This window comes from Macaca mulatta, chromosome 5 (genome assembly GCF_049350105.2).
Source record: "Macaca mulatta isolate MMU2019108-1 chromosome 5, T2T-MMU8v2.0, whole genome shotgun sequence".
NCBI classification, from domain to species: Eukaryota; Metazoa; Chordata; class Mammalia; order Primates; family Cercopithecidae; genus Macaca; species Macaca mulatta.
In genome coordinates, this window is record NC_133410.1 from 4687673 (window position 1) to 4711581 (window position 23909).

General features: G+C 54.0%; 1 protein-coding gene across 2 annotated transcripts in view; it reads right to left on the bottom strand.

Annotated features, from left to right (window-relative positions):
- Positions 1 to 4298: 4298 nt before the first annotated feature.
- Positions 4299 to 23909, bottom strand: part of HTRA3 (HtrA serine peptidase 3) — a 38393-nt gene continuing 18782 nt past the window's right edge. Inside the window, exons 4-9 of one of the 2 annotated variants that reach the window (XM_028848290.2) lie at positions 20408 to 20602; positions 19605 to 19637; positions 17768 to 17882; positions 8818 to 8866; positions 7108 to 7203; positions 4299 to 5419 (exon numbers count right to left, since the gene is read on the bottom strand). In XM_028848290.2, coding sequence (XP_028704123.2) covers positions 5254 to 5419; positions 7108 to 7203; positions 8818 to 8866; positions 17768 to 17882; positions 19605 to 19637; positions 20408 to 20602 — 654 coding nt within the window. In that variant the 3' untranslated portion in view covers positions 4299 to 5253. Of the gene's footprint in view, positions 5420 to 7107; positions 7204 to 8817; positions 8867 to 14649; positions 15436 to 17767; positions 17883 to 19604; positions 19638 to 20407; positions 20603 to 23909 lie in introns of those variants that run through there. The other variant, XM_028848291.2, reaches the window with a different exon arrangement.

Sequence of the window (23909 nt, forward strand, 5' to 3'; positions counted from 1 at the left end):
GCCCATCCCATCAACAGCTCTCTCCCCACAAAGGTCACTGACATCCTGCCTCTCGAGGTGATTGCCTCCTTCCCTGGCATTTTCGGGCAGACACAGAAGGTCAAGAAGTTGATCCGAGCTGAGGTGTCAGGGCCTGTACCCTGCAACGTGTGAACAGTTGTCAAAGGAGAACGGCGGGTTAGGGAGTGCTTTGCAGATGGCCAACCTGCAACCTCTCCTCTGGACCCCAGAAGGCAAAAGGGAGCTCTTTGGGGAGAGGAAGTTGAGTGCGGATTGTGACCACTGTGTGGGGTGATGATAAAACATCAGAGGAGAGGACTTGGGCAGCTCAGGGAGAGGGCAGCTCTCAGCTGGTGAGAGGTGAGATAAGGGCTCTTTTCCTTTAGGGAGCCATGGAGGGTGGCCCCAGAGCCCAGGGAGGAGGGGTCCCTTCTCCCGAAGTGAGAGGAGGGAGTGGGACGGAGGCAGGAACTGGTGATGTAAAGAGGAGAGGGGGTTTCCCCTTGGAGGTTCTCCTGCCTGGGGTGTCCCTGGAGCCTGGAGAGGTCCTGGGAGAGGGGCTGAGTGACAGCTGCATGGGTGCAGGGCAGCACATGGGCTGCTTCTTCGGAGGGGATATCTGCAGAGTGAAGGTGGCTCCTCCACTTTCAGAGAGGATCCTGAGGCTTAGAGGATCAGTAGCTATGAGGACAGTGGGGCCATTTTCCTCCCACCCCCACCTCTTCTTCCTGCCTCTTCCCATGCCTGGCATCCTGGCCTTCCCTGGATACTGGATTTGAGGTTTGCTTGGAGTGACATGGCAACATGGGCCCCAGAGTTATAGAGCTGAGATGAACTTTCAAGCCCACGAGTCTCATTCAAACTAAGACCCATTCACTGAACACCTGCTCTGCCCCGGCGCTGGGGTTGGCTCTGGGGACATGGCTGGGGTTTAAGCAAAGTTCATAAGCTCCTGGAGCCAATGTTTCTAGGGGGTGGGGAAGCAAGAAGCAGTCAACATCCAGAGGAACAAGCAAATAAGCCAGAAACCGGAAGCCACGAGGGCCCTAAAGGGTCCCCAGGCCCTTGGCGTGGGCAGGGTGGGGCCTCCTGGAGGGAGTGAAGTTGGAGGCCAGCTTGAAGAGCAGGTGCGGTTCCTGTGGTTGCCATAACAAATGACCATGAACCTCACCGACCAACACAGCACACACTCCTTCTCTCGCAGTCCTGGAAGCCGGAGTCTACAGTCAGTCTGTCCAGGCTAAAGTCAAGGAGTCAGGTGGTGGCTCCTTCTGGGGCCTCTGAAGGGACCATTTCCTTGCTTTCCTTGCATTTCCAGCTTCTAGAAGGTCCTCTGCATTCTCAGCCTCCCCCACAGAGCCCCCACCTGTCGCTCCATCATCCCACTTTCTAACTTCTGCTGACTCTTTCTGCATCCCTCTTATAAGGACCCTTGTGTCACATCAGGCCCATCCTACAATCAGGATCAGGCTATTTGCCTTGATCACATGTGCTAAGTCTCTTTTGCCATATAAGACGTTCCAGGGCTCCGAGGGTCATGACATGGATGCCTTTGGAGACCATTCTTTGGCCCGTCACAGAGGGAATGGTCAGGAGGAATGAAGCAGGTGTGGGTGACAGCCCCAGGCACTCCTCTGCTCCTTCAGCTCTGACCCATTCTGAAATTTCCATCTGTGCTCCTCTGTTCTGAACCCACTTACCCCAGAGGGAGCAGGAAGGAAGATGTGTGACCCACAGGTGAGCTGTGGGAGGCAGGGCTGCCCTCCTGGAGGCACTGGCTGGGCCCCGCGTCAGGGCAGTGGAGGTCGTCTGTCCTGCAGCAGCTGCACCATGGCCGCCTGATGGGACAGACAGAAGCCCAGCTCTGGTCACCTGGAGCCCGGCCACTGGCTCACGTGTGACCTGGAACAGGTCCTCACCCTCTCCAGGCCTCAGTTTCTGCCTCTGTCATGTGGGGTGTTGGGACATGGGGACCTGTGCCTGTGGGATTCCAGGTGTTCACAGAGGACCCAGCCTGGGGCAGGGCGCTCCTCCTGGCGGGCGCTGGCCTTGTGAGCATGCTGTTTACATCTTCACGGGACACGCGGAGGGGTGGGTGGCGGCCCAGCAGCTGAAACTGCACAGGAGCCAGAGGGTTGCACAATGGCGGGACAGCAGCTGGCGGGCTCTGCAGAGGTTGTTTCTTACCGAGTGCAGCTGGAGAGGCAGCCAGGGAGGCGGCTCCGCCCGGAGGGAACAGTCAGGTCTCGGGGGCTGGGAGGACAGAGGTCTCAACCTCCCACTATGACAGGGCCAGCCGGGGTGGGTAAAAGGGCGACCCCCCATCAGGGGAGGGCTGTCTGAGTGTCACTGTCCCTCTTCCTCTGGAGGTGGCAGCCACAGGCCTCCTGGATGCAGAAGCCCAGAGCTGAAGACCTCCACAGAGGTCGCTCGAGGGTGTCAGAACTGGGACCACAGCCCAGGCCTGCTCACTCCCAAGCTCAGAGACCCCCGCCCACCTCCCCGCTTCACAGATGGGCATCCGGAGGCCATGGTCATTCGAAGCCAGGGGCAGAGAGCAGGAGGGTGGTGGGAGGCAACATCTCGGGGGCACATTCTGGCCTGGAGTGTGAAGAGTGTGAATAGGATCCTCCTCACGCTGTTTAATTCAGTGCTCACACAGCCAGTTTATCTCCTTCAACGGAACCCAAACTGTTAAGAAAACAACATCATGGGCCGGGCGCAGTGGCCGTGAGCCACGTGTAATCCCAGCACTTTGGGAGGCCGAGGCAGGTGGATCACAAGATCACCTGGCAATATGGTGAAACCCCGTCTCTACTAAAAATACAAACATTAGCCAGGTATGGTGGTGGGCACCTGTAGTCCCAGCTACTTGGGAGGCTGAGGCAGGAGAATCGCTTGAACCTGGGAGGTGGAGGTTGCAATGAGTCGAGAACACACCACTGGCTGACAGAGTGAAACTCCATCTCAAAAAAAAAAAGAAAGAAATCAGCCTCCTGACCTCACAGCCCCGCTGTGCTCCTCAGGCCCCTGCAACGGATCTTGGGACTCCGAAGCCAGGCTGCAAGGTGAACACGACCCAGACAGAGCCAGGAGAACACAGCCCGTCTGTGAGTGAGCGGGTGGGTTTGTGGTCCACTCTCCCCTGAGGCATTTGTGGGGCAGACACGGGGTTGAGAAGGTGGTCTGACCTGGGGTGTCAGGGCTTGTCTCCCACAAGGTGGGAACAGTTGTCAAGGGATAAGTGGCTTCATGTGATGGGCACTGATGCAGAGACAGTGTGAATGGGCAGAATCCCCAGACCCAGTTCCCCTAGAACCCACAGGACCCCAGAAATCACTAGAGTGACCCCTGATCCTTCAGATTTGGAAGAGCTGTGGGAATGGGGGTCATGGTTTCCCTGGTGGCCCCTGACGCTCTCCCAAGCGCTCGCCTCTCCAATAATTGGTAAGGTCACAGCTCTCCATGCCCTCTTCCTGACCTCAGCCCCCCAACACCCAATAGGCTCCTCTTAGCCAGGGCCCAAAGACTCAGGGGACAAGGGCCTACTCTCTGGGGCCACTGTGTGTGTGGAGAGCCCCGGCCGCAGGTGGGAGTCAGAGCAGGGCCTGGAGGGTGGACATGGCTGCCTGAGCCTGGCAGGTGGATGGAAGCCTAGATGGGGCCAGAGTGGCTCGGGGCCTGGTGGGGGTGGCCCACTCTGGGTGGAGCAGAGGGTTGGGGGCAAGTTCACGGCTCCCAGTGCTCTGCTTCCAGCTACTCTAGGCAGTGTCCCTGGACCTCCTGCTCGTTGAAATCGCTCTCTGCCTCAGTTTCCCCATTGCTGGGTGGGTGGCAGGGAGGGTGAAATAGCACAGATGTGGGAAAGGGTTCTTCATGTGACCAGACATGCACAGTGGGGCTTAGTGGGAGCTCCCCGTAAGCTGGGTGGCTTCCCAAGTGCTGCACCCGTCACCTTGCATCCTGGGGCGACCAGGAGGTCAGTGCAGCAGAGCCAGCCTTCCTGTTGGACAGAGGCAGAGGCCACAGCAGGGAGAGGGACCTCTCTTGCCCAAGACCATGAAGCTGGAAGTAAGTGGAGGAGCCAGGACTTGAGCCGGGCTGCCTGACTCGGAGCCAGCCCTCCGCAGAGCCACATGACCCTGAGGCCTGGTGTGCCCCAGTGCTCGGCTGTCATAGAAACCCTTTAAAGGCCCATGTCTTTGCAGGTATACCCAGTCATGTGTTAGATGGATCCCCAGGAAGAACCCTGGCCAGTGGTGGGCAGGCTGCCCCAGTGCCCTGCTGGCTGAGAACCATGTGCTTGTAAACTTTATTTTCCATACAGTAGAGAAACATACAGTACAAGCGACACTGGGAATCTGTTTTACAGCAAAGCTCACAAATGCCCCTTGAGACACACTTGTTCTCTGGGTGAGGGGGGTGATGCCCAGGAGCCCGCTTGCCTCTGGGCGGCACTTCTATGCGAGCAGCTGCTGCATCCCAGAGCTGCGTGGGAAGGGGAAGCCGGCTCAGTCCTCACACCCCACAGTTCCACGTCCACTGTCCTCTGCAGGCCGCCCCATGACCATCTTGGGGAGGAGAAGCTTCCCCAGGCAGCAGCCAACTTTCCACGTGCTCCCCGTGGCCTCCTGCCTGCCTGGGGAGGAAATCCTCACAGCAGGGCGGGGCTCAGCTCCACAGCCAGGGGGCATTCACTCAGTGCCTGCTCCGGGCTGGACCCCCCACCCCGAAGGGATCAGATGTGACCTGTCCTCCAGGGACCCCAGGCTGGCAGGCAGCAGCCTCGGCCCTACAGCTTGGTAAGTCCTGGGGCAGAGGGAAGCTGGGGCCTCAGGTCAGGTGGGCGTTTGTCAGTGGGGAAGAAGCTTGGCAGCCCAGACCTGCAGTAGGAGGGGCAGGAGCGGGGGTACTGCAGACAGGTGTTCACAGGGGCGGAGGCGGGAAGCTAGGAGAGGAGGGGACCTCCAGGGAAGGCAGTTTTGTGAATATCCCGAGAACCTGAAAGTGACTTTCAGGAGCATCTGTACAAGGGGATGTTGGGCTTCCCTCCCTGCACTGGGAGGTGGATCCAATACTCCCCAGGCGGAAATTCGGGCCCCGGCCAAGCCCAGCCTTCGCTCTGCCCCGGACAGCCAGGAGAAGGCTGCCACCCTGCTGAGGACCGATGGTGGTCCTTCGTCCTGATCTCGGGGAGCGGTGCCCTCCGTTATCTGCAGGCTCTGGCGCGTGGCGCTGGAGGAATGCGCCCCCTCACATGACCACCTCGGGTGCGATGCTGAAGAGGAGGTCGTCGTTCCCCCGCCGCACCTCCAGCAGGAGAGGAGACTCGGTCAGCACGGCCTCCTGCAGCTCACTCGAGTCCACCAGAGGACGCCCGTTGACCTTGACGATGATGTCACCATCTTGGATGCCGCCTCTGCCAACAGGAGAGACGGGGTCACCACCCACAGCCTCCACAGGCACAGCCTTCCCAGGCCCAGCCCAGGGCGAGGCACAGTCAGGGTCAATGACAATATTTTAACAAAAGTCGTTTCGATGGGAAAGAACAGTGCCCTGGCCCCAAAGCTCTCACACCAGAAGAAATCCAGTGTCACATGACAGGCAAACGACCTTTCAAACTGCTTCTCCCATGCCTTAGAAGGGAGGGTTCAAGCTCCCGCTGCAGCCCTTCTAGCTGGGCCAGGCACTCTGTCCCCTTGAGCCTCAGTTTTCAGGTCTACAGTCCTATGTGGAAATGTGCTTTGCAAATTACAAAGGCCCAGGAGCAGGTACTGCTGTTACTGCAGTTACGAAGACTTCTATGTGACAGGCAGAGCTCGCGGGGCCGGCCTTCCTTCTGCATGAGGTTCACTGAGACCTCCCCACTGCCAGGAAGGAAGGTGATGGTACTGTGCTCAGCGGCGTGGGCACCAGCATCAGGACCCACACATGCTGGCTGTGTGACCTGGAAGAGTAACTTCTCTAAACCTCAGTCCCTCCATGTGTAAAATGGGTGAGGGCAAGAGCCTGCGAATCCCTGGCTGCAGTGAGGATTAACTGAGATGATGCGTGTGGAAAATCTTACACCATCTCAACAATTTTTACTGCAGGCCTCCTGTGGGCAGGGCTCGTGTGCCATCTGTGCTCATCGCGGAAGGTCACGCAGGGCCTCCCACCCTCAAGCCTAGCCTCTGAGGACGCACAGTACAGTTGGCCCTTGAACAACATGGGTTTGAACTGTGTGGATCTACTTATACGTGGATTTTTCCCACCGCAGATGAAGAGTGAGGCTAAGGAGGGGAGGCGACTGGTTCAGAGCCCTTCCTAGGGGTGGGTCAGCCATGCCAGCATGTGGTAGTGTCGCTGCACGCCTGCCTCAGCCTATGGTGTTGCAATGCTTAACATTTCTCTAGTACTGGAAGACTTCAAAGAAAGCAGTGCTTTATCCATTTCATCTACAAAGTCTCCTGGGGGTAGAAATCCCAGCACTTTGGGAGGCCAAGGCAGGCGGATCGCCTGAGGTCAGGAGTTCAAGACCAGCCTGGCTAACATGGTGAAACCGTGTCTCTACTAAAAATACAAAAAAACTTAGCAGGTGTGGTGGCGGGCACCTGTAATCCGAGCTACTCAGAAGACTGAGGTAGCAGAATCGCTTGAGCCTGGGAGGCAGAGGTTGCAGTGAGCTGAGATTGCGGCACTGCACTCCAGCCTGGGCAACAAGAGTGAGACTCTGTCTCAAAAAAAAAAAAAAAAAAAAAAAGGCTAAATTATCTCCATTTTACAATGAGAAGGTGAGTTCCAGAAAGCCCCAGGACTCAGGCTGGTCCGCAGCTGGTGAAAGAGTCTGGCTTAGAGCGGGCTCTTAGCCCAACAGGTACTCCTCAGTCTCTGCTTCTTGAAGGAAATGACATTGTGGACTTAGGATGGACACGGTCAGGGCTCTAGGGACCATTCAGCTCTCCAGCCTCCCCTGGCTTAGCAGACACACTAGAATTCACCTGCCCCTTCCCCATCACTTTGCTGGGAAGCTCAAGGTCACATGAGAACAGTGGGGCAGTCCTAGCCCAGACCTCACACCTGCCCCATGCCTCCAGCAATCTCCCTGTCTCCTCTGGCAGAGCCTACCTCTGAGAAGGCGAATTCGGCGTAACCTCTTGCACGTAAATTCCACTGCTGACCTCTGGGAAATCTGGGTTGCTGGCCTTCAGCTCATCCACCAGGCTGGAAAGAGTCTGCTGTCAAGGCCCCTCCTCTGAGCCTTTGCCCAGCTCCTTGGTATGAAGCTGCCCCTCCTTCCCTCCAGCATCAGGCCAGAAGAGGAGCCTCCTCTGGGCCCCCACACTGCCCTGTCCCACCACTGGCCACTCTGTGTCCCCTACCAGATGTGCTTCTCAAGAGAAATGTGGTAGCAATGGCTGGTTAGAAGCGTGAAGAGAGGAAAGAGTGGGTGGATAGTGTGAGGAGGGGCGGAAGGATAGATGGATGGATGGAAGAAGGAATGATGATGGATGGGTGGATAGAAGGAGAAATGGACAGACAGGCGATGCTGAGTCATGGAATGGACAGCCAATGCTGAGTCATGGAACGGACAGATGATGCTGAGTCATGGAACGGACAGACAGAAGACTGGACAGAGGTGGGATGGACAGACAGAGAAAAGAGACAGACAGAAAGAAACAAAAGATAAATTGGTGTACTGAATGTTGATTATAATTTTTTTCAAATGTCACCCCTAGATTAGCAGAGTTGGTGAAACAGGAGGAATGACAGCTTTAGGGACTGTGTTGTTCGAGGAAATGGTCGCTTGAGCATTCTTGAGTTCTTCCTAGGCTCCCAATGCAGTGACCTCTCCCTTCTTCAAACCTCGAAGCTCAACTTTGCATTTCCAGCCTCCCTTCTATCCTGCCCCCACTTCCTCTCCCCCAGCCCCTTCCTTCTTGCACTCATTCAGCATTTCTAGGCACCTGCTCTGCAGTGGACCTAGTACTGGGGCAGAGTGGAGGAATGAGCAGGTCACAGTCCTTGCTCCCAAGGAGCCGACAGCCGAGGAGGCAGGATGGGGTGGGGCAGTCCCAACACAGGTGATTCCGACACAGCAGGATGAGTTCAAGGCTGGGGAGGGAGGCCAGGGCTCTGTGTGCTACGAGGAGGCACCTTATCCCACTTGAGTGTCCTGAGAATGCAGAATAATGTGCCCCCAAATTCATATACACCCAGAACCTCAGAATGTGACCTTGTTTGGAAATAGGACCTTTATAGAGGTCATTAGTTGAAGATCTTGAGATGAGACCTTCTTGGTTTAGAGCGAGCCCTAACTCCAACGATGGATGTTTTCATAAGAGAAACAAGAAAGAGATGTGCACACAGATATTCAGAGAGAAAGAAGGTCAAGTGAAGACAGAGGCAGAGACTGCAGGGAGAGAGCCACAAGCCAAGGACACCTGGAGCCAGCAGAAGCTGGAAGGGGCAAGGAAGTAGCTTTCCGTGGAGCCTCAGAGGCAGTGCAGCCCTGCTGACCCCTTGACTTCAGACCTCCTACTTCCGGAACTGAGAGGAAACACATTTCTGCTGTTTTAAGTCACCAGGCTTATAGTAATTTGTTATAGCAGCCACAGGAAAGAGATGGCGTCCTGAAAGAACAGAAGGAATCTATAAGGCAAAGAGGGAAAGGTCCAAGCACAAGGACCGGCCTGAGCAACGATCAGAGGCCTGAGTGCATTGGCCCATCTGGGCACCTGCAAGGAGCCGAGCACAGCCAGCCAGGGTCTGGAGGGAGGGCCAGGGTGAGGGACGAGAGGAAGGGGCAGCAGGGGACAGCACTCTTCAGATACTCGCCTTGGTGTGATCGTCCGCATCCGTATGCCGATGAAGCGCTTCTTCCAGTCTGGAAATGAAACACGGCGAGACTCTGTTAGGGCTGCTGCAAAAAGCCGCCACTCTCCCTCAGAGGACAGGCAGAGGACAGAAGTTCCCCTGCAGGACCAGGAAGCAGCAGGTGTCATTCTGCTTAAGCCGGCCCAGTCCCCCTGTGGTCCGGCAAAGCTGCCCTCTCCTGACCGTCATCATGGAGCTGTAGGGTGTTCTAGCTCTAGTGTGCTCACCCCACAGGTGGCTTCATGTCCACTCCATCCTGCATCCAACCACGTGAGCTCCAACATCTGCTCTCCCAGCTGAGCTCCAACCCAACCCCAGTGGCCAGCGGGGCTCTCCTTTCTGGCTTGCATACTGCTGGTTCCCCAAATGTTCCCTGCTTGGAACTGAACTCATCACCTCCCACTGGCCTTCCCCAAAACAATACTCGCTGCTAATGTCCAGTGAGTACCAACCATTTGCCAGGCCCTGTGACTGGGGCACTGCACACACACCTCACTGAGATACTGTCTCCATCCCCCGAGCTGCTCCAATCTGTGACTTAACAGGTGTCTCAGACCCAGAAATAAACAAGAGTCAATAAATTTAGAATTTTCATTTTATATAAGAATTCTGACCACAATTAGAAATCAACAATAGGTATCTGGAAAATTCCCAAGTACTTGGAAACTAAATAAAACACTCTAAATTACTCATCTTCAGATAAGTAAAAAGAGAAATTAGAAACTCTGTTCAACTGAATAAAAATGAATGTATAATATATTAAAATTCATAGGTTGTAGAGGTAGAGGGAAATTAATAGTACTGAAGTGCCTATGTTAGAAAATAAGTTTCAAATCAATAACCTCAGTTTCCATCTTAAAAACTAGAAAAAGACCAAATAAAACCCAGAATAACCAGAAGAAAAAAAAAATAAAGCTAAAAGTATGAATCAATAATAAAGTTGAGAGTGTGAATTAATAATAAAGGTAAGAGTGTGAATCAATAAAGCTGAGAGTGTGACTCAAAGCTGAGAGTGTGATTCAATAAAGCTGAGAGTATGAGTCAATACTAAAGCTGAGAGTGTGAATCAATAATAAACCTGATAGTGTGAATCAGTAATAAAGCTCAGAGTGTGACTCAATAATAAAGATGAGTGTGAATCAATAAAGATGAGTGTAACTCAATAATAAAGATGCATGTGAATCAATAACAAAGCTGAGAATGTGACTCAATAATAAAGATGAGTGTGAATCAATAAAGCTGAATGTGAATAAATAATAAAGCTGAGGCCAGGCGCGGTGGCTCAAGCCTGTAATCCCAGCACTTTGGGAGGCCGAGACGGGCGGATCACGAGGTCAGGAGATCGAGACCATCCTGGCTAACACAGTGAAACCCCGTCTCTACTAAAAAAAAAATACAAAAAACTAGCCGGGCAAGGTGGCCGGCGTCTGTAGTCCCAGCTACTCGGGAGGCTGAGGCAGGAGAATTGCATAAACCCAGGAGGCGGAGCTTGCAGCAAGCTGAGATCCGGCCACTGCACTCCAGCCTGGGCAACAGAGCGAGACTCCGTCTCAAAAAAAAAATAAATAAAAATAATAATAATAATAATAAAGTTGAGTGTGACTCAATGAAATCAATAGTATAAATCAATGAAATAAAGATAAGAATGTAAGTCAAAGAAACATAACAGTGAAAATAAAAACTAAAAGTTGATTCTTTGAGATCAATAAAATTGGTAAATCTTTAGCAAGATTGATCATGACAAAAAGACAGTTTTCAATATCACGAATTACAGAGGTGACATCACTACAGATTCTACAGATATTAGAAGAATAAGAGACTATTATGAACAACTTGACGTCAATGAATTTAATCACTTAGATAAAAGAAGCAAATTTCTTGAAATTTCCAAACCACCAAAGCTCATTCAAGAAGAAACAGATCACTCAAATAGCACTATATCTATTAAAGAAATTGAATTTGGAGTTAAAAAATCTTCCTACAAAAAAACTTCAAGCCCAAAAGAGCTCACTGGCGCATTCTACCAGACGTTTAGGGAAGAAGTAGTATTAATTCTATACAAACTCCACCCGAAAACTGAAAATGAGTGACTACTTCTAACCTCATTATCTGGATACAACAACCAGAAGAGAAAACTAGACCAATATCGCTCATGAAAACAGATACAAAAATTCTTTAAACAAATAAAATCCAACAATACATTAAAAAGGATAGTACAGCCAGGCATGGTGGCTTATACCTGTAATCCCAGCACTTTGGGAGACCAAGGTGGGCAGATCACCTAAGGTCAGGAGTTTGGGACCAGCCTGGCCAACGTGGTGAAACCCCATCTTTCCCAAAAATACAAAAAATTATCTGGGCATGATGGTGGGCACCTGTAATCCCAGCTACATGGGAGGCTGAGGCAGGAGAATCACTTGAGCCTGGGAGGCAGAGGTTGCAGAGTGAGACTCCATCTCAAAAAAAAAAAAAAAAAAAAAAAAAAAAGGATAATACATCATAAATAAGTGATAAATGAGGTTCATCCCAGGAATGTACACTTGGTTTAACATTTAAAAATCAACCAATGCAATTTACCACATTAACAGACTAGAAAAGAAAACCATATGATCATCTCCAGAGATGCACAAAAAGCCTCTGACAAAATGTAACATCCATTCCCAATAAAAACCAGAAACAGAAGGGAACTTTTCAACCTGATAGAGGATACCTATGCAAGTTTTTAGCTAGCGTCATACTCAATGGTGAAAGACTGAGTGCTTTTCTCTCCAAGATCAGGAACGAGACAAGGATGTTTGCTCTTACCTCTTTCATTCAATATTTTACTGGAAGTTCTAGCCAGGCAAGAGAAAAAAAAGCATTCAGATTGGAAAGGAAGAAGTAAAACTGTCTTTATTCACAGACTGTATAGCCATGTATGTAGTAAATCTGATGGAATCTACAAAAAAAGTTTCTAGAAGCAGTAAGTGAGTTATCGAGCTTACAGGATATCTTATGGTGAACATCCAAAAATCATTTTAATTTGAATACTCTTAACCAACCACCAGAAACTGAAATTTCAAAGAATACATCATTTATAGTAGCATCAAAATTAAGAAATACTTACGAATAAATCTGATGAAAAATGCCCCAAAACCAATACACTGAAAACTATAAAACATTGCAGAGAGAAGTTAAAGAAGATGTAAATAAATGGAGAGGTATTCTGTATTCATGGGTCAGAAAAGTTACCATGGTTAAAATGCCAAATTTCCCCAAATTGATCTGTAAATTCAATGCAATCCCCATCAGATCATCAGCAGGCTTTATTTTTCTTTATATAGAAATTGACAAGCTTATTCTGAAATTTATATAGAAATGCAAAGGGTCTGAGGAGCCCATGCAACTTGGAAAAGGAAGAATAAAGTCGGGGGACTCACATCACCTGCCTTTTAGACCTACTGTGAGGCCACAGTAATCGAGCCAGTGCAATACCGAATCTGCCTGAAGACAGATAGCTGGAATGGCATAGGGTCATTCTCTTTTTGACAACGGTGTGAAGGCACTTCAGTAGAGAACAGTCTTTCAACAGATGGTGCTAGAACAATTGAATTTCCAAGGCAAAAACAACAAAAACCCCCCAAACTTCGATCTATACTTTGCACTATTTAAAAATATACAAATTCAAAATGCATCGTAGTCCTAAATCTGAAACCTCAAAAAGTAAAACTTCTTGAAGAAATTGTAGGAGAAAATCTTTCTGATCTTGGGTTAGCAAAGACTTCGTAGACACAACACCAAATGCATGACAAATTGGGAAAACACACTTCATCACAATTTACAAAACTTCTGCTCTTTAAAGACACTGTTCAGAGAATGAAAAGACAAGCCACAGACTGGGAGAAAATATTTGCAATTTGCTTATCTGATAAAGGACTCCTATCCAGAATGTAGAAAGAACTCTCACAACCTACTAATAAGAACACACATAACCTAAATGCTTTTAATGCGCCAAATATTTAAACACACCAAAGATGAACAGTTGATGAACAAGCCATGTGGGAGATGGGGTCAGAGCCGGCCGGTAAGCCTGACCCCTGGGTCCACTGGGTCCTGGAAGGCTTTGGATTTGATCTTGAATCACCAGACGTGATCTGCCTTTAGTTTTGAAAGGCCTCTCTGGCTGTGGGAGGGTCTGTGGGGGATGGGGCAGCATCCGGAGGAACCCAGAGAGGTGATGGTCCAGGGCAGCGAGTGCCCCAGCGCTGGACCTGGAGGTGGAGGTGGAGGCGGAACGGTGGCAAGGCCGGGGGTGGATGCGTCCTGAAGCCTGGACCAATGGACTCGCTGACAGCGGATGAGGTGTGTGGGGGACAGAGGGACAAGGCTGACATAACTGAGTGGGGACGGCAGCTGGGGCTGCAGGAGCGGGGTCTTGTCAGGTGCTCTGAGTGGGAACTGCCCATGGACATCAGTGGGGCCGTCCCACAAGCAGCTGCCCGTCCGAGCCTGGAGTGGGAGGGGCCAGGCTGGAGGCGTAAATCCGGGGGATCACTCTCTAGCTGGCTTCTAAATCCAGGGCATGGGATCCTCAACAGGCCCCGCACAGCCCACCTGGGACATCGGCCCTTCCCACTCCCACTGCCTGCGAGTCCCCTGCAATCTCCAGAGCCTGCCCCGCTCCCTTCCCACAGTCTCTGCCAGAGGTGGGTCACCTCCTCAGAGAGGTCTCCTGCCCCCTTGTGCAGCCCTCACACTCGAGGCCCCAGCCCTGCCCCGGCCTCCTCCCAGCACCCCTCACTCTGATCTGTGGCATCTGGGGGCATTTTTGTGGCCCGTCTCCCTGCTAGAAGGAAAACGGGAGGGAAAACGGGAAAACCTCTGGCTCACAGCCCACAGGAGTCCAAGGCACAGAGCCCGCACTTGAACAATGCCTGTGGTCCCGTCCGACTTAGACCCACCGTGCGGTTGGGAAAGCAGAGGCCCGGTAATGCCTCTGGGCAGGAGCTGAGGAAAGCGACTGGCTGTGCTCAGGCTAGGAGACTCTAAAGCCTCTTCTCCTTGAACTTAAGAGGTGAGCAGAACACACACCAAGCACCAGGCCACCAGGCTCCCTGCCCATCCTGCTCCCGGCCCTGCTCCTGCCAAGTGGCTGGGCTGCCTCCACCAGCCTTTTCCACTATTGTGAAGGACTCAGGACTCCACCCAGCACAGGGGCCTGAGACTTGGGGACCTTATGGCTTCTGAGACCAAGTGACCCTGTGACCTCTGAGACTGGGGAATACTGTGACTTCTGAGACCAGGGAAACTTATGGTTTTTGAGACCAGGGGTCCCTGTGACTTCTGAGAACCCTGTGGTCTCTGAGATCGGGGAATCCTGTAATGTCAGAGATCTGGGAACTCTGTGATGTCTGAGACCAGGGAACGCTCATGCCCCTGTCCCCTCCCCTCCCTACAGCTCTCCCTTGGCTTGCGGGCCACAGGATAAATGAGGGGTTTACCCCCCAGGCCAGAGGTCTCCCACCTATGAACTGCACTGTCCCCCATAATCCACAGAGGGGCAGATGCCCGCAAACGGCCCTACTCCATGAATCAAACACCCCACATCACCCCATGTGGGGCTACACTCTGGTCCTAAGGCTGGCTGGACCCCAAGCCCTCCTGGGGCTCCCCCAACATGCATGGTGGCCACTCTTTACCCTGAAAGCCCCCCAGAGGCCTCTGCACCCCACCCCCAGACAAGAATAAGAAATGTACTTAACATCTCCTTGATTTAATAAAAAGATGGTTCATTTCAAAGAACTTTAGATTAACTGGGTTTGGATCATTGCATTTTATTAAATAAAAAAGAAAAGCAAGTACAAACACCAGTCAACTTCAGAAGGATTTTAAAATGGCAAATGTGCCATGCCGCTAAGGTTTATCAGGCTCCTCAGTTAGTCTGTGCTGTTCTTGGGGAGGGGATACAGCTCTGAGGACAGGGGATGTCTCCCAGGGGGTCTGGGATGAGGTCAGCACTAACTGGGACAGTCCCTGTAAAACAAAGGAGCAAACCCAGGCCCTGGCGGGATCCTGTCTCAGAGGAGAAAGAGAGAGGCAAGAAGGGAAGAGGACACTATCATCCACTTCCAAGTAAAGTCACCTCATAGCTCAGTGTGTGCAAACTGCAGCTCTGCTAATTTCCAGTAAGGAGGCTGAAGTCAAAGGCACCCATGGAGAATGGGATAATTCAACAGGAAAGGCTCGCTCATTAGAGAAAGGAGCACACTAGGACGGGTGTGGGTGCATCCCTGAATCTAGTTCTGAGCTTCCTAGAAGCCAACAGGAAAAGGGCTCAAGAGATTAGATGGTCCTCACTGTTCAAGAGTAGAAGACTTCAGCTTCTTTGGGCAAGACAGGCTCTGCCTGGCTCCAGATTGTCTTCCCATAATGGACACGGAAGGACAATGGCGGCATCCTCAACAGGAGCTCTTCATGTGACTAGCCCTCATGGCACCGGCCTTGGCTGCACTGGGGTCCATGTGCTTGGCTGACAGGGTCATGGAGGAGGGGGCAAACATGAGGAGGCCCCCTGCTCTCAATGAACTGCCAGTGAGGGGGCTGGGAGGAGACAGCAAAGCAATGTGGAAGTGTGAGTTGCTGAGTCAGGCCTAGGTGTTGGGCAGGAGGTGGGCATGGGAGACACAATGGCAGAAGGGAGAAGCTCACTAGGAAAGTAGAGAAGGCGGGGAGGTAGAGGCCCCCAGGAAAGGCCCTGTGATTGGAAGCATGGCCCTGCTCTGGAAGGTGGTTGCAACTGCTCACTTGAGGAGGCAATGGGTGTGCTCTTACCTGGGAGAGTTGCCTAGTGCCCTGGCGAGACCTCTCCCAGATGGGTGCTCATGGCAATCTAGGAGTGGGCAGGGTGGGCTGGGCATCCCTTTTGGATGGGGGTGAGGAAATGGGGGCTTGGAGGAGGGTCACTTCCAAAGACGGGGTATTGGACTCTGCTCCCCTGGCATAGAGGATATTCTACCATGTGATCTGCATGGGCCACAGGCTGGAAGAGAGAGTACTCAGGAGTGGGTAGAAGGATGGAAGAATAGATGAACAGGGATAGAGGGACAGGTGGGTAGACAGATGGATGGATGGATAGGTAGACAGGTGAATGAGTGGGTGGGTGGATGGGTGGAAAGAAGGAGAGAAGGAAAAAATAAAGGAAAAAAAAGGAAGGAAGAAATGGTGGACAGGTGGGTGAATGGGTGGACAGGTGGGTGGATGAGTGGATGAATGGATGAGTAGATGGATGGATGGATGGGTAAATGGATGGATGGTGGATAGATGGATGGATGGAAAAATTGGTGGGTGGAAGGATAAATGAGTGGTTGGTTGAATGGATGGGTAGATGGATGGATATAGAATGGATGGATGATGGACAGGTGGATGGATGGGTGAATAGCTGGGTGGGTGGGTGGGTGGGTGGATAGATGGATGGATGAATGATGGATAGGTGAATAGATGAATGGGTGAATGGTTGGGTGGATGGGTGGATGGATAGATGGGTGGATGGACAGATGGGTGGATGGATGGATAGGTGGATGGATGAATGGATGGATGGATAGATGGTAAATGAGTGAATGGAAACATGGGTGGGTAGATGGATGAGTAGGTGGATGGATGGGTAGATGGGTAGAAAGGTGTGGGTAGATGGATGGTGGATTGATGGATGGATGGATGGATGGGTGGATGGGTGGGTGGATGGGTGGATGAATGGGTGGATGAATGGATGATTGGATGGATGGTTAGATGGATGGATGGGTGGGTGGATGGGTGTGTGGGTGGATGGATGGTTGTGTGGGTGGATGGGTGGGTGGGTGGATGGATGGACGGATGGACGGATGAATGAGTAAATGGATGGGTGAATGGATAGAGAGAACGATGGATGGGTGGGTGGGAGGATGGATAGATGAATGGCTGGGTGGGTGGGTGGATGGATGGATGAATGGCTGGGTGGGTGGGTGGATGGATGGATGAATGGCTGGGTGGGTGGGTGGATGGATGATGGATAGGTGGACAGATGAATGGGTGAAGGCTGGGTGGATGGGTGGATGGATAGATAGGTGGATGGATGGATGGATGGATGGTAAATGGGTGGATGGAAAGATGGGTGGATGAATGGGTGGGTGGATGGATGGGCAGATGGGTAGAAAGGTGTGGGTGGATGGAGGGTGAATGAATGGATGGGTGGGTGGGTGGATAGGTGGATTAGTGGGTAGATGAATGGATGGATGGGTGAATGGATGATTGGATGGATGGGCGGATGGATAGATGAATGGGTAGGTGAATGGATGGGTGAATGGAGAGACGGATGGATGGGTGAGTGGATGGGTGGGTGGGTAGATGGATGGATGGGTGTGTGGGTGGATGGATGTGTGGGTGGATGGGTGGGCGGGTGGATGGATGGACAGATGAATGAGTGAATGGATGGGTGAATAGATAGACGGATGGGTGGGTGAAAGGATGGATGGATGGATGGATGGGTGAATGGATGGGTGGATAGGTGGGTGGGTGAGTGGATGGATGGATGGATAGAAGGAAAGAAACACCTGACAACTAAGGAGCAGTCCAGATGAGAGCAGCTTAGGGACTCCAAGAAGCTGATGGTAGAGGCTGAGATCGGAGATCACCAGCCAAAAGGAGACAGCCTTGGAGGGGCATGGGGTGAACCTGACCATGAATTGATGATAGGCAGGGGGAAGATACTGAAAGAGGCTGAGGATAAGCTGTCCTGGGGGTCTCACAGCTTTGGGGTGGGTAGAGAGGACCTGTCCAGTAGTGAGCAAGGTTCACCCAGCACCTCTGATGGGCCTTGGTCCCAGGACTGGGGTGCTAAGGGGCTGTAGCCCTGGGAGAGTACCCCCTGCCTCTGGCCCCCTCCAGGTGAGCTCTTTACCTTTGATCTGCTTGTCTTGGAACTCTGTGAGGAACCGTGTGATACGGTCCGAGGGGATGGCAAAGGAGATGCCAGCCGTGACCTTGAGCGTGTTGATGCCAATGACCTCGCCATCCTGGGCAGGGAGGTAAGAGCAGGCATTGGTTGGAGGAACCCAGGCAAACCCCTGCCCACAAAGCACTGTGTCCGCAGCTCTGTTGCTAGAGGCTGACCCCGGCTGTCAATCACCCTACAGCCCCTGACTCCCCTGAAAAGGTCATTCTCAGGATCACACCTGGGTCAGTGACCCCCCACCTCTCCAAATCCCGGAGATCCCCCTTCCTATCCCTGGAGAGTATTTCCAGGGAAGCTTGCAGCTTGGGCCTGCCCCCAGGCTCTGGCCACTCTGCCTCTAAGAAGCAGGGCCATGGGACCAGGGACACTGCCAAGCCACCTTTGGAGGGACCGAGAGAGGCAGGAACATGGTGAGGCATGTCGGAGACTGAGACCATGTCTATCCCTTCCTTCCAGAAGTAGGGGGCTGACAGGTGGGGCCAGGGAAGCTCCTTGAGCCCCATCCGTCTCTTTGGTGCCCCTCCCAACCTGCCCTGCCCCCCATGAGGCTGGTGCCACCTGGGCAGGATCTGACCTGGCCCCTGGGAACCTCACGTTCAGGCCCGCTCCTGGAAAGGAGCCCCACCCTACAGCCTGGCATATACCCCTAGCGCTGCCCTCCCAGCCAGGGCCTGGCCAGCTCATCAGGGGACCCTCTGGGGCCTGGGGCAAAGCTTTGGGTCAAGGCACCCTTTGTCCTCCTGGTCCCTGGAAGCTCAGGAGGCAGGAAGAGCAGCCAAGTGTGAGATCCAGTAGATTGAGTTCTGTGTCCACCCTTGGCCCTCTGTGCCCATCGCTACTGCCTGGACCACGTGGAGCAGCCTCCTGGGCCTGGCTTCCTGGCCTCCAGCCTAAACCACACACATGAGCTTCCTTGAAGCCAGGGCATGCCCTCAGCCCTGCCAAAAGCCTGGGAGACATCTCAGGCACACAGGGTGAAGCCCCATCTGCACACGAGGCCTGAGGCAGCAGGACATGGGCCACCAGCCCTTTCATTGTCCCCTTGTCTGATCTCCCCCTCCCTAAACTTCCCCCAATGCTCATGCTGTGCCGTCTCCCTGGGATTTCTTCCTCCTGTACCCAGTCCTCTTCAATCTCAATCGCTGTTGTGTAATGCTCACCTCCACGAAGCCCTCCCTGATCTCACATCAGCTGCCAGGTCTTCCTGCCCAGCATCCCTCCAGAGCCATCTCATGTGGCTCACATGGGGCTGGGCCTTGTTCACACCTGGGCACCTCCCCCACCATGGACAGGAGCTCCAGGGGTGAGACTATCCGATTCTTCAGGGCCTAGGAGCTCTGAACTGAGCTTCCTGGTTTATTCTGGAAAAATCTCACCTGGGATGAGGCTGAGCTTGACTCTGAGGCTCAAGACACAACTGGGAAGGGGAGAACGAGGGTGCCCCTGTCATCCTGTGTGTACACCCAGGGCAGGGAGGGCTGGGGTGAGCAGCCCCACACCTGCGTCTCCCTTGCCCCAGCTCCCCTGACAGGCACACGCTCCTGGACTGAGCTGCTGCTCGTGGGTGAGTCCTCACTCCTGGCGGCCACCAGCATCCCTGAGGCACTTGGGGCAGCCTTGGTCTTTCCTCCTTCCAGGCCTCCAGCCCAGCTGCACTCCTGATAGTTGGTGTTAATTAATGTTCTAGGACCATATTGTGGGGCGTGTCCTGCCTCAAGGCTCAGCACCCCCATGTGAGAAGAGCCCCAGAAATCTAGAGATTTGGGCTCTAGGGGACACTTACCAGGTTCACCAGCGGTCCCCCGGAGTTCCCGTACTGCAGGGGGAGGAAACAGCATTAGCGGTGCCTGACCCCGCCTGAGGGTTCCCGGAGCTCCTTCTTCCAGCTCTACCTCTAACCAGTGCAGAGACGCATAAGCAGATCTCATCCTCAGCAGCATTGAAAGGCCTCAGTGCTGTCCCCGTTTCACAGATAAGAAGGCCAAGCCCACAGAGGCCATGTGGACGGCCGCCTGATGACCGAGGTCTGACTGTTACTGTTCTCTGCACAAACCATATGCTTTGGCATCTACACCCTGGAGGCCGGGCAGCACCACCTGATGCATGGAGAATGGAGGTGCTACTTCCTATCCTGCTGGCCTGGGGGACCCTCTACAAAGACTCAGATTCCAGCCAAGCGCCCGAGTCACGGCAAAGCTGGATGGACATGATCTGCGGCATCTGGGTGAAGTGCTTTGTGATGCTAAAGGTGCCAGCAACATAATCACAATAATAATGACAAGCGGCGTTGGCCAGGGTGTGTAGGCTGGGCAAAGGTGTTTCCAGGCCATGGCCATGCCTCTGTTTCTCTGAAAGGCTGCCCGAGTGAAGACAGCAGCCTCTGACTCCCAGGGTGACTGGCACCCTGGGGTGGAAGTCACAGGAGTAGAGCTCCACTGAATGTAAAGAGAGAACTTTCTAGCAAGTGGATGTGTCGAGTGACAGAATGGCTCTGGGGATGGGGGCAAGCCGAGTCAGAGGCTACCTTGAGGCTGAGGTCTTGGGCACAGATGGCAGGTGCCCCGGCCTCCCGTCCCTGGGACTCACGTTGATGATGGCGTCCGTCTGGATGTAGTCCATGTCGGAGTCCCGGAGGCCCAGCTCCCTGCCCTCCCGCTGGGCAGTGCTGACGATGCCCGTTGTCACGGTGTTCTGCAGGGCGAAGGGACTGCCGATGGCCACCACAAACTCCCCAGGCCGCAGGTCAGCCGAGTGGCCCAGCAACAACACAGGGAGCTTTTTCTAGAAGAGGGAAGAAGACACAGAGAGGGAGGCTTAGCCGTCTACGTTCAGTGGGGACCGGAGTCAGATCCTGGCACGGGGGATCCCAGAGAAGGCAGGCACATCTGTGCAAAGCCATCAGGACTGCGAAGGCTCAGGCAGGTCACCAGTGCAGACCAAGACCAGGGCAGCCCCGTGCTGAGACCCAGGGCTGGAGTCCATGGAACAGAGTCTCAGCTGTGCCAGAGAGCAAAGGTTCCCCCAGGGCAGGCATGGGTGCTCATCATGGGCGGTGCACACAGGGTGCAGCTGACCACAGCCTCCAAGGTTGTTGAGCCCAATGATCTGATGGCCACATGTCCTCTAAAAATCTGGTAAAAGCTGCAGACACCTGGTAAAAACTACTACTGCATATGCACCACACACAAACTGACGCATTTGATGGAGAGAGATCTGCGGGTCCCCGGAGCCCAGCTAAGGACTCCGGGAGCCCCGGTTTGAAATCCTTGATCCAGTTCAGTCTCATCTTCCAATACAGACACACGGGGACTCAGGCCTGGAGAGGTGACGCCACTAGCCAAGCTCCACTCCCGCCGTGCACGCTGAGACACCTGCACACTCCTGTTCTGCTTTTGCGTGGGGCCAGCAGAGCCTGATTATCTGACTCTGCAACTAGGCTGGGAGCTGGGAGAGCAGCCGAGCTCTGTGTTCCAGAAGCTGCGTGGTGCACACTCTGAGAAGGTGGTCCCCGGTGCTTGTTAGAAGGTGCCGAAGCACAGATGCACACGTAACTCGGGGAAGGCGGTTCTGTGCTCGTACCCACATCAACTTCCTGGTTCTGGTTTTGCACCCATTACCTAAGATGTCACCATTGAGGGAAGCTGGGGAAAGGCTCCTGGGACCTTGTGGCACTACCCTGTAGCTTCCCGTGGGTCTGCGATCCGCCAGGTCGCATGAGCCTCACCCCAGCTCAGGAGATCAGGGGGGCAGGACCCCATGCCTCTGACCCTCTGGACGGCTCCCCTCCACCAGGCCACTGGTCCTTCTCACCGTTTCAGTCCTCTTCCCTTTTACGATACACCATCATGTCAAATGAGAAAGTTTCTAGCTTTCAATATGAGGAGAAAGCTACCAATAACGGGGGCGACGTGGAGCCCTGCGCAGGATTAAAGGAGCACTTGGTGGGCGGGTGCTGGTGAGGGAAAGGCTCAGGCCGCTCCTCTATTCTCTGTGCCGCTGGGGCTCAAGGAGCTTCAGACAATGGCAGAGAGAACCCCAGGTGGCGGAACCGGGCCTGCACATTGGAAGGCGAAGACCCGGAGAGATGACATTTTCCATTGCTGACCAGCCGAAGAGGCAGAAATAACAACGTCTGAAACTCCGGGAGGCCGTGAGCTGGGGAGGGTCGGCCCATCCTCCCTGCACCCAAGGAGGGCGCACAGGTGAGGGCCGTGAGCTGGGGAGGGTCGGTCCATCCTCCCTGCACCCAAGGAGGGTGCACAGGTGAGGCTGTGAGCTGGGAAGGGTCAGCCCATCCTCCCTGCACCCAAAGAGGGTGCACAGGTGAGGGCCATGAGCTGGGAAGGGTCGGTCCATCCTCCCTGCACCCAAGGAGGGCGCACAGGTGAGGGCCGTGAGCTGGGGAGGGTCGGCCCATCCTCCCTGCACCCAAGGAGGGCGCACAGGTGAGGGCCGTGAACTGGGGAGGGTCGGCCCATCCTCCCTGCACCCAAGGAGGGTGCACAGGTGAGGGCCGTGAGCTGGGAAGGGTCGGCCCATCCTCCCTGCACTCAAGGAGGGCGCACAGGTGAGGGCCGTGAACTGGGGAGGGTCAGCCCATCCTCCCTGCACCCAAGGAGGGTGCACAGGTGAGGACCGTGAGCTGGGGAGGGTCAGCCCATCCTCCCTGCACCCAAGGAGGGTGCACAGGTGAGGGCCATGAGCTGGGAAGGGTCGGTCCATCCTCCCTGCACCCAAGGAGGGCGCACAGGTGAGGGCCGTGAGCTGGGGAGGGTCGGCCCATCCTCCCTGCACCCAAGGAGGGCGCACAGGTGAGGGCCGTGAGCTGGGGAGGGTCGGCCCATCCTCCCTGCACCCAAGGAGGGTGCACAGGTGAGGGCCGTGAGCTGGGAAGGGTCGGTCCATCCTCCCTGCACCCAAGGAGGGTGCACAGGTGAGAGTCAGGAGCCTTTCCCATGGCTCGATTTAATGCTTAGGGGCTAGGAGGGCGTTTCCCACCTCAGGTCATAGCCATGGGTGCTGACCAGGGCCTGCAGGACGTGAATCACACTAGCTCTGCTGGCAGCCATTTGCCACAGGTGGCTGGTGGGGCATCCTGCTCAGCCCCACCTGGACACCACTCCCCCAGTCCTGCCAGCATTCCGCCACAGCCGCCGGCAGGGGACAGACAGACCTGCCCCTAGTCTTGCTCTCCTCTTCCTATGGGGGTCCTTGAGCAGGGTTTGCAAACTGGCCCAAGGCCCAAACGCCGCTCGTTGCCTGTTTTGTGAATCAAGCTTTACTGGAACACAGCCACACCCACCTGTGCAGCTATGGCTGCGTTCTTGCCACTGCAGAGATGCATGGTTGTGACAGACCACAGGGCTTGCAAAGATAAAATATTTACCATTTGGCTTCATGGAAAGTTTGTTGGCTGGGCACCATGGTCATGCCTGTAATCCCAACGCTTTGAGAGGCCGAGGCAGGAAGATTGCTTGAGCCCAGGAGTTGCAGACCAGCCTGGGCAATACAGCGAGATCTTGTCTCTACCAAAAATTTAAAAATTAGCTAGGTGTGGTGGTGCGTGCCTGTAGTCCCTGCTATTCGGAAGGCCAAGGTGGGAGAATTCCTTGAGCCCAGGAGTTTGAGGCTGCAGTCAGCCGTGATTGTGTCACTGCACTCCAACCTAGGCAACAGAGTGAGACCCTGACAAAAAAACAAAAAAGGAAGAAAGAGAGAGGGAGGAGGGAGGGACGGAGGGAGGGAGAGAGGAAGGAAAGGAAAGGGAGGGGAGGGAAGGGAAGGGAAGGGAAGGGAAATTTGGGGGCTGGGCACAGTAGCTCATTCCTGTAATCCTAGCACTTTGGGAGGCCAAGGCAGGGGGATGACCTGAGGTCAGAAGTTCAAGACTAGCCTGGCCAACATGGTGAAACCCATCTCTACTAAAAATACAAAAATTAGCCGGGGGTAGTGGCAGGCACCTGTAGTCACAGCTACTCAGGAGACTGAGACAGGAGAATCACTTGAACCTGGGAGGTGGAGGTTGCAGTGAGCTGAGATCCTGCTACTGCACTCTAGCTTGGGTGACAGAGCAAGAACCCGGCTCAAA